The sequence below is a fragment of the Oryza glaberrima genome, chromosome 2 (genome assembly GCF_000147395.1).
Source record: "Oryza glaberrima chromosome 2, OglaRS2, whole genome shotgun sequence".
In the NCBI taxonomy this organism is placed as follows: domain Eukaryota; kingdom Viridiplantae; phylum Streptophyta; class Magnoliopsida; order Poales; family Poaceae; genus Oryza; species Oryza glaberrima.
This window is the reverse complement of record NC_068327.1, coordinates 6,670,058-6,681,188: the sequence shown is the minus strand read 5'-3', so window position 1 is coordinate 6,681,188 and position 11,131 is coordinate 6,670,058. Positions and strand designations below refer to the sequence as shown.

The 11,131-nt window shown below is 40.2% G+C and overlaps 1 protein-coding gene across 1 annotated transcript; it reads right to left on the bottom strand.

The window, feature by feature from the left end:
- Positions 1-1,119: 1,119 nt before the first annotated feature.
- LOC127763253 (ATP-dependent RNA helicase DRS1-like) lies at positions 1,120-5,783 on the bottom strand. Its single transcript, XM_052287903.1, has 7 exons — positions 4,687-5,783; positions 4,433-4,540; positions 3,760-4,062; positions 3,474-3,528; positions 3,272-3,348; positions 2,353-2,774; positions 1,120-2,221 (listed from the first exon to the last, which is right to left on the bottom strand). The coding sequence occupies exons 1-7, from the start codon at positions 5,735-5,737 to the stop codon at positions 1,571-1,573; spliced, it is 2,667 nt and encodes an 888-aa protein (XP_052143863.1). The 5' UTR covers positions 5,738-5,783; the 3' UTR covers positions 1,120-1,570.
- Between the last annotated feature and the right edge of the window lie 5,348 nt (positions 5,784-11,131).

The following is an 11,131-nucleotide window of genomic DNA, read 5'->3' as shown; positions in this document are numbered from 1 at the left end:
AGGAGTAAATATGTGGTCATAGGGCTATCTAAACATTTATCGGTAAATTTTCTGCTAAAATTTTAACAGATATAAATATAGTATAAATGTAACTTTTAAAAATCCTGTGGTAACATATTATTTCCGCGAAGCACATTTCTCGAGATAGAATCGCCTAACCAGTAAGCACGCTATACATGAATCTTGAATTAAATCTAATAGTTAAAAACTATATAAGAGTTACGTATAAGTTACAATAAAATTATACTACAATTATATTATATTTATATTTAATAAGTTTTTAGTGAAAATTTGTTGAAAAATATATAATAAAATCGTTTGCCCCACTTTTATTCCAAAGTTCCCAATAAAAAGCTTAGAAATACAGAAGTATAGTTTCCAAATTTTTAGGCCTTAGGGCCACAAAGCCCAGCTCAGCTCAGCGTGCGCTGCGACTGCGATGCGAGCTCAGCTCGGTCGGGCTCGAGAGAATTGCGGAGCAAGAGCAGCAGCCTCGGATCGGATCCATATGGTGGATGGATGGATCCCTTGCTCCACTAGGGTTTCGTCCGAGCACACGCGCTAGGGTTTGCTTTGCTTCGGCAACCTGCCAGGCGCTCGCGGATGGGTCGCCGCCGGCGGCATGGTCGCTGCGCTGCGGTTGCCGTCGGCGGCGCCGGGCGATCCTTCTTCTGCACGCGCGTGAGGAGCAGCCCGAGGAGTAAGCTGGCCCGTCGTCGCCGCGTGCTGGGATCTGGTGCAGGTGCAGCGACCATGCTCCTCGATCAGGTGAGTTCAGATCTGTCTATCTTACTCTGTATAGATGGTTAAACTGCTTGTGCATCGGGTGTGCTCTGCTGCGATTTTTAACTTCTATTAAAAAAATTTTGCCAACAAAAAAAACGAAACCATTGATCTCTTCGTAATAATTTAGTTTTGAATTTAATCATGGATGTGGATGTGGTACACGTTCGTGCTGTGCCTACAACTCTAGATGGCGCCCTAAGATTTGGATGGAAAGTGTTTTGTCTTGAGTTGGAGCAGTGTGGTTAATTAATGCGTCCCTCTCTTGTGTTGCAATGACATGCTAATTTGGTATTCCCATCAGCCTTGTTTTGAATCTGGCCATGCCATTTGTACATATCCTCAATCTTAATGAGTTTTGGTTTGGTCGGCCGTTTCCTTGGGCCGATCCGGTAGAAATCTAGCCAAGCCCACAAATATTTAGTGTTAAAAAGAAGACCAAAATTGTTTGACATGTCATATGTGTGCACCACATTTTGCTGTTCAGCAAACACATTTGCACATTTGTGTCTTTACCACATGTTCTGCCATCATACATAGTATGGTCATAGTGAAGAAATCAAAACATTAAGAATAATGAATAAATACATATAAACATTTCGAGCAACAACTGAATTCGCACGTCCAGCCAATATATGATAGAGCGATGATAAACAGCTGGTAAATCGAAGTTCAAATTCCATACAATTCCAACCAAGATTTCTATTCATGAAAAGTGTCCCTAGGCAAAATTGCAAGTCTAATTGATCAACACAACTAGGAACATATACAGACTATAGAGATAAGACTATTGGGTAAACTCTTCTCGAAGGAGATCGGCAACGTTGGAGGGTAGCTCCTCTATTTGGATGTTGCAGAACTTCTGGATGGTAGAGAACACACGCTCATCAGTGTTAGTTATGAAGCTGATGGCCACACCCTTCCGTCCATGCTGCCCACTTCTTTGAACATGACGGAGGTAGCAGACTGGTTGCGTCGGCAGATCGTAGAAGATGGCAGCAGGGGCACGCAGAACATCGATGCCACGGAGATCAGTGGTGATGAGGATACGGGATGATCCAGACTGGAACTCCTGAACAGCTTTGTCTCTGGCTCTTTGGTGTATGCCTCCATGAATTGCTGAGACAGTGTACCCCTTGCCTCTAATCTTTTCTGTCAATGACTTGGCCTGATGCCGAGTGTTGACAAAAATGATGCTCCGTGTGATTTCCATTGTGTTGAAAAGACCACACAATTTGTCCAGCTTACAGTCTTCCTTCTCAACGTTAACATAGAACTGCTTGACATTGATACCCTCAAGTTCTTCATCTCTTGGCACAATGATTTCCACAGGCTTATTCATGTACTTGCGGCACATGTCAAGAGCTTCATGGGACATACTAGCAGAGAAGAACCCAAACTGGGTTTTGTTTGGAAGAAACTGGATAATACCATGGATCTGCAAAGATGATAGATGACCATTAGTAAGAATTACATGTGGAAATGGAGTCCCAAATAGTGCATGCTTTGTAACTAGGTTGCTCAGTGCAGTAATTCTTTGTTATTGCTACAAATGAGTGTAGAACTAACCTGGTCCTTGAAACCTCTCAGTACTTCATCCGCTTCATCCAAGACAAACATTCTAATGTGATCTGGACAGAGTGCTCTACCTTGCAGCATGCCAAGAACGTGATAAGGGGTGCCAACAGCAACCTGAACTCCAGTAGACAGAATTTGCTGGTCCTCATGGGCACTAGTCCCTCCACAAAAAGCATGAGCTTTAGCACTTAGGAATTGACCAAGTACTCCAATAACATTTTTAGTCTCATGTGCTAAGTCTCGTGTTGGTACAAGAACCAAAGCCTGGCATTCTGTAGATGCATAATCTAGTCGTTGCAGAATACCACAGCACAAGGTCACAGTTGTTCCAAACAGTGACTGCTGGATAATGTCCAGACCATTGCATAGAGGGACAATTCCTCTTTGATGGACTGCAGAAGGCTTATCCAGATCTGTAAACATAACATCAAGGGATAAGAACAATGGGGGTTTCTTGTAAAAGCTCTGCCAAATAAAAATTGCTGCCTAGAATGTGTGTGTGCCTCCATGAATTGCTGAGACAGTGTATCCCTTGCCTCTAAATCTTTTCTGTCAATGACTTGGCCTGATGCCGAGTGTTGACAAAAATGATGCTCCGTGTGATTTCCATGGTGTCGAAAAGACCACACAATTTGTCCAGCTTACAGTCTTCCTTCTCAACGTTAACATAGAACTGCTGAGACACACACACACATGGAAATCACACGTTGAGAAGGAAGACTGTAAGCTGGACAAATTGTGTGGTCTTTTCGACACCATGGAAATCACACGGAGCATCATTTTTGTCAACACTTGGCGTCAGGCCAAGTCATTGAAAGAAAAAGATTAGAGGCAAGGGGTACACTGTCTCAGCAATTCACACACACACACACACACACACACACACACAAAGCAGATAAATAAGAATTACCATATGCATATATTCCCTTCAGTAGGCTTTCTTGGAGACCCATCTCATTGAAACTCTTAAAGATTTCATTGTGTTCCCTGGAATTTCGAGTTAGTCCATATCATGCCATTCCCATGTTGGACATAATTGAATATTCATATATGATGAAAAAATATAAATACAAAATCCAATAATATAAAAAGGAAAATGTTAGATCACATACTGTTTGCTCATTTTAGAAACGTGTTGATTTGCATTAAACCGAGCTCCTCCGGTTCCTGTTCCAGCCATGCCAACACGATCAGGGACAGTTCAACACAACTAAGTAATAACAAGATACTTCTAATCCTACACTTTATAATTCGATATGGTTTACCCTGTTCTATCAGAAATTTCTAATAAAATGTTGTTTCTGCATTTTCCTTTTAAGTTCTAATAGAGCAATTTGTTTAGGACAGGTATAAGGAATACGCGACAACAAACTTTGCATAAACAGGATACTCGCTCACCTTTTGTCTGAGTTTCTCCAATTGAACTCTCACTGATAGATTGTGCTCCTTGAGTTGTCACAATGTCTTTTGTTGTTTGCTTCTTCTTAGAGTTGATCGCAATGGCAGATGGAGCAATCGAATTGCTGTCTTTATTGTTTCCATCTCCTCCAGACTCATCATCCGACTTCTGCCTTTGGCCCACTATAGCTGCTTCCATTTCCTTCTGATGTTGTTTTTCTAGGAAGCTTTTGTAATCCTGCTTCTCCATGGATCTTTTATTTCTTCTTGCATACACAATCTTGACAGGTGGTTTTTGTATACCTTCAAGGGAATTGTTATGAACATAATGCCAATCAACAAAAGGGTAACTATTTATCCTAGTGTAGCTGACACATTCACCTACATATATGCTAAAATTAGTGTAGCTGACACATTCACCTACATACATGCTAAAACTACATTTTTCAAAGAATCGAGAATCAGTTAGTTTTTCCTTTTTACTTAGAAGTATTATCCTTATAAAGAAAATCCTTATAACAAAAGAAACTTTATGCAGATCTCAGTGTGTGCGTGTTTGGTTTTGTACTCGGGGTTCTACCCCCTCTTTCTTCTTCCTAATATAATGATGCTCAAATCTCTCTGTATTTGAGAAAAAAAATACAAACTTTACGAATACAGAATTCTCACTGACCTCTGAAGGGTTCTTCTCCAATTATGCTTGTTGAATTTCCACTTGTGGATTGCCCCCCTTCAGCTTTTGGTATGTCTTCAGTTGTTTTCTTGGAGTGGATCACAGTGGCTGCTGGTGAAGCATAAAGAAGATGATGTCAACTATAAGAAAAATGAGGCCTATTAATGTTTTCTTGGAGAAACTAGAAATGGATTATCCTATTATCTCAAACATATTTAATATACCATGCATGATTTGTGTAAACTTTGACTCGCCTTTGAAGAGCGTGTCTCCAATCATGCTAGTTGAACTTCCACTTATGGACTGCTCCCTTTCAGCCCAGGGACTGTCTTCTGCTGTCTTTTCAGAGATGATGGTTGTAGTGGGTGCTGGAGCACTTATGTTGTTATCCTCAATGGAGCTAGGCTCTTCCACTAATACAGCTGATTCTATTGCCTCTAATTCCTTGTCTGAGCAGCCTTTGACATCCGATGTATGGTTGTGAGTTGAAACAACAATACTAGTGTCATGACTACTGCTCTCCAAATTCATCCCTTTATTCAGTATTTCTGGAGGCATTTCAATAAGTTTGTCTGTCTTGTTGTTGTATTCCTTACCAAATTCATCAAGATGATCTTCACCATTGCAATCTTCCAAGACCTCCCTTTCACACTCTGTGGTTTGTGCTTTATCTTCTATTGTGAATGTAACACATCTTGAATACCACCCGAACACAAAGTGACATGAGAAAGGAGCAGCATCGACACCTCTCAATGCAACCTTTAACTTAATAGGCTCCTTATGGTCACCTTCCAAACTTTCCTCATCCACATCAATCAATACCCCGACTGCTGATGCAATTTGATATAGCTCCTTCCAGTTTCTGTATATCCTTGGGACCCCATAAACTAAAATCCATTCTCTAATCAATTCAATGTTTTCATCATCATCTTCCTTCCATCTTGCTACAGTAAAGTTCACCTCCTTATCATCTATTGATGTTTCTATTCTTGGAGTCTTTAAACAGCTTACTAGGTCATCCTCTGAGTTCAAGGACACTAGGAAATTATGTCTGCCTTCTGTCCTTATCTCCCAGTCAGTCAGCTTCCAAAACTTGCTTACTTCAACTTTCACTTTTCTCAGGTCCAGGTTACTGACATCAGATGTGATCAGTAGGCAGTGATGATAGAATTTCTCCTTCTGAACAACTTCTTCCGAAGGTTGAATCATGTAGAATGGTTGCCTTGTAGAATGGCCAAATAGTTGTGCGCCAGCAACCAGTCTTTCAGTGCCTTTTGTGACCATGTTGTGCTCTTGTTGTGCCATGTACACTTTTCTGTTTATATCACCTATGTAAGCACCTGATGACAAAAGAAAGGGGGAAATCAATACCACACACTTAAAAAGAAAAAAACAAATGTACTACCGTAAAGGGTTATTTTTCTCTAAGTGTGCATCTGTGTTTGATTCTGTCAATTGTGTCTAATTCAAAATGTATTTCACATTTTTTGGGGGTGCAAATCGGACAACTAAATCCGAGTCGGATACCGTACATGTCCATGTCTAGGTAGCACTAGCATCCACCATTAATGGTATATGAGTAAAAGCTGCGCTCCTGCATGCAACAGAGCCCAAGCTTTTAAATGCATATTAGATGCAATGATATAGCTTGCAACCGTAGTACTGAATTTATGTGGCAAACATTGTGTTGATTGCAAATTTCACTCTATTGGATCAATTACAGAAAAATAGGACTAACTGATTCTGCAAAATCTTTACAAAAGAAATCAATAAAAAGCGAGCATTTAAAATTTATACAAGAAATAAATTTTATAGTAGTTTCTCTAAGTTGTCACTGAATAACTCAATGATGAATATCTAGAAATGTCACAGCCTCAGTAATACAGTAGGTAGTATCCCTCATTGATGATAGGCTAGCTTCAACAAAAATTGGCAACCTCAAACAAAACAGTTAACATGCCAAACCATCCAAGGTACATCTTTGGTACCATAGCCCGAAAAAGCTTAAATAAAACCATACAAATCTATAATAAAAATATCTACAAAATCTCACAGATCTATCTGCGGAGACTGTTGTGATGTGAGGATCTCACATTCTCACTAATAATAGCCCAGTCGGGTTAATCTGCGCTGTTCAATTTGAAAGGGTGGGCAAATAGCCTTAAACAAGTCCTCCCAAAATTTATTAAAAGACCATAAACAAAACCCCACAAATCTATTTGTGGAGACCATCCTCACATGAGGACTTAAACCCTAATCATCCAATTTGGTCAATTCACGCCATTTGATCCCAACAGTCGAGAGGTTATATTTGTCATGTTAGCATGGTCCATAGGGAGTATATTAGGACTGTAGCAATCACCAGTATCCTAACCCCACCCCCACTCCACTTGCTCCAGCCAAGTCGGACAACTAAATCCGAGTCGGATTCGGATACATGTCCATGTCTAGGTAACACCGTAACACTAGCATCCACCGTTAATGGTAAACAAGTAAAAGCTGTGCCCCGCATGCAAGCAAGCCAAAGCTTTAGAATGCATTGTTTCTGTTTGTAAATTTCAATATATGTTTTAAAATATTGGCACAACTACAGAACAATAGGATTATCTGATTTTGTGAAATCTTGACAAAGACATCAATATAAAGTGGTCATTATGCTCTTTTAAAATGGATATGCACCCCATTTTTCCTTTGCAATTCAAGAAAACATTTTAGACTAGTTTTTCTAAGCTTTCAAAACAACTAAGTGCAATTATATTAAAGTTGAATGGCAAGCACCATGTTAGACAGGAGATAATAAAATGCACAGTTTTTTGTGATATTCCTAAACCAGAACTCAATGAATAAGCTAATGATGAATACATCTACAAATGTCAGTATGTTACAGTGTCGGTAATAATACAGTACGTAGTAAACATCCATCATTGATGATAGATAGCTTCAGCAAAAATTGGCAACATCAAACAAAACAGTGAAGACATACCAAGCCAACCAAAGCACAACATCTTTTGTACCATAGCCTAGAAAAACCATAAATAAAACATTACAAATATATTGAAAAACCTAAAACAAAATCCGACAGATCTATCTGCGGAGACTGAGGACCTCACCCCTAGTAGTCCAGTTGGATCAATCTCTGGCCATTCAATTCCTGAAGTTGGGAGGGTAAACAGCTCTAACTAAACCTCACAAAATCTATCAAAAACCATAAATGAAACCCCACAAATCTATTTGCAGAAACCATTGTTAAGTGAGGACTTAACCCTAGTTGTCCAATCAGGTCAATCCGCGCCACTCGATCCCAACGGTCGAGAGGCTTAACTTGTCATGTGGGCATGGTCCATAGGGACTATATTGGATGTAGCAATCATCACCATCCTAACCCCAACCCCTACTCCACTTCCCCCAGCCAGATAAACAAGGACATGGGCAGAAAAATCTCAGACCAGAATACCAGATGGATCTTATGGTACCCCACAAGGTCATACATATATAATTCTTGTTCTATCAGTGTGATGCTTGTCTATCCACTCCCCAATCAATCAGGATTCAGGACCAGGGAGACATCGGAGATCAGATGGCCCCCATAAGGTCATATATATATAATTCAAGTTCTAAGATACAGCTGATGTTTGTCTCCACTCTCCAACAAAACAAACAAAATCAATCAGGAAACATCAGAGACCAGATGGCCCCCCAAAATCAACCTCCATTTCAGATTCATATGCATATGATTTCTTTTTTGCTTTACTTCTAATCTATTTCTACATATCCACAGGAGCAAAGGATTCATGAGAAGAAAACAGGAGCATACCTTTCCTTTGCCTGACTGATGGATCTTCCCGGCGCTTGACAACCAGAGAACCTCGCCGTCGCCGGCCGCCGCACCACCCTGCAAGCCCCTCGCCGCCGGCGTCCCGTCACAGCACCCGTGTGGCGGCGCTGCGCCGACAACAGGAGGAAGAAATGCCTTTTTTGCCGGAGGACAGCGCAAAGAGATGAGAACGAGTTGGTGAACCTGTGAAGTGCAGTGGGGATTTGGGAATTGGGAGGGATTATAAAACCTAGATCCGGGTATGTTTTTTTTGCACTTTGGTCACAAATGCACAAAGTATTATTTGTAATGGAAATTTAGTTTTGTGAAATAAGCAATTTTGTACTGTGCGTTGCTGCAAAAAATTATGTATGTGTTCATATGCTTATTCGGTGGCAACAGTTGTATAGCAGTTTGTTGGAAAGTTGGATCCATTTGGAGGTAACGTTTGCTTCCTGTTTAGGCACGTACTCCCTCCGTCCACGTTTTTGACTTTTTATTTATAACGTTTGACGATTCGTTTTATTTAAAAAATTAGTGTAAATATAAAAAAAGATAAGTAATATGTAAAGTACTTTTGATAATAAAACAAAAACTTAAAAAGATAAGTAATATGGGACAGAAGTAGTAGCATTTAATTGCTACCAGTTTTGAAATGTGAGCAGGTTCCTCTATATTTTAGTCACGAATTTTAGTGCAATGCATTTGGATGGCAACTAGTAAACTGAAAAACCGAGAGTACCTACGAATGCATCCTTGAATGAAAGGAAAGGAAAAATAGGCTGAGACTGCCTCTTGAGTCTTGAGTACTTATTGGGTTTTATAAGCTGTTTTTTTAGATAATGGTAAGCTGTTTAATTTACCATATTCTCTCTGTTCTCTTTTGATCATCATATTTTTTTTTAAAAAAAACGAAAGTTCCCGTCTGATTGTCGTATTTGGTGGGGCTGTGGCAGAAATCTCGGGCAAACTGTTAACGCCATGTGTTCTTTTGACAATTTTTCCCAATTTCACTCCTTCGTTTTTGTGTTCTTTTGACAAATTTCCTTACTTCGCTCCCTCGTTTTTCACGTACACGTTATTATTAAATGATGTGTTTTTTTTCAAAAAGTTTCTATAGAAAAATCATTTTTAAAATTTTATTGATCCATTTTTAAGTTTTTTTTAAGTTAATACTTAATTAATCATATGTTAATAGGTATCTCTTTCGTGTGGAGGGAATTAGTTACAACACAAACAAACAAACACAAGGTTGTATGCTGCGTTGCATGCATGCCTTGCGGCTTCATCGGCAGAAATCTTGGTCAAGTATTTAATACAATCACAACTAATTGGGGAGTCCATGCGGCATACAAGGATATGAAATGCTAATAGTGCTGATTGATTTTGATTAATTATTATGCTATATTATCTTGGTATTGTTGTACAAACCAAATTTGATGATAAAAATGAATGGAGGGAGTAAGTTGGAACATGCGAGATTCTTGAGCACTCGCTAATGAGAGATATCCTAGGATCTGTATTTTAAGGACTCCAACTTTATTTTCAGTGCAACAATAGTTTCTTAATTTCCCGTGTAATTATAAGTTACTATTGATGAGTGATGTCTTGGGGTTCGTACTGTCATAAATCAAGTTTATTTTCCCGCACAATTATAGTTTCTCAATTTTCCACATCATTATGACTTACTAATGAGATGTGTCCTAGGATTTGTAATGTCACGAGTCCAACTTTATGTTCTTGCTGGGGTTTTAGTTTCCCGCGCAATAGGTTTTATAGGTTATTATTGCGATGTTTACTTTCTTTCTAAGAACGTTAAAGACATGTGTCAGTTCATGATTAGATACTACGTTTGGAGAAAAAGGCGCAACATAAATGCACTAGACGGCGATTTCTTCCTATTATAGTTGGCTATAAATAGATTTGGCTTACCCTGCAATTCACATGCATGGCTAGGGTTTGGAATTAAAGGAAAGAGGGATTCTAATCAATTATAGGAGATTTAACAATAGAATGATATGGGATTTGGCGATGCAACCGATGGTACACCCATCAAGATTGGCCAAACAAATATGTTCTTTTTTGTTGAAACTAGGTTCTGTCACTAGAGGACATAGTTGCTGTTGACAGGTTGTGAAGCTGTGGCTGCTCAATTGGGGGGAAGGGGTGCGAAGGGATTTTGGGTCATCAGATAGAAAGGTTCTCAGTCAAATCTTTGTGATTTGGTTAAATGACACAATTGTCATTTGTAAAAGAAAGTAGACCCTCAGTGTAAAAGAAAGAGGAAGCACTATCGCTGCTCCTGTGCAACCGTCGTTGAGCAAAGGGCGAAAGGTGGGAGGGGGAGCACCACCGTCCTCGTGGAGCCTCTCGCTCTCACCACCGTCATCCCTGGCCACACCGTCTTTCATCCGTGTCATCTGTGCACCTTCCATGTCTCTTCCCCTCTACCACCGCTGCGAGTGGAGCGAAAGGCCCCGAGCAACGTCTCGCGCTTGTCGTCGTGCTCAACGTGACCGAATCATACTGCTCTACTATACTCCTCCACCACCATTGTTGTCGCTCCTCTCCATCGCTGGCCAACACCCTTCTCCTCGTCGCACACCGCCCTGGAGAAGATGGGGAAGAGAGGGAGGGAGGAGGAAGAACACTAGCCCGCTGACATGTGGGGACCACGTGGGCCCCATGCTGACTTAGCCTGGTTGACCGCAATCAACTCACTACATCAGCCAAAACTGGACACAATACTTCCATGGGACAACGATATACGGTATACCTTGGTATTGCAAGTTGACAAGTTGTGGGACACGTTATATTTGGTGTTATGATTTGAGGATGTAATTTGAACTCAACGTTAATATGAGAGGCCTAAAATGAACTTATTT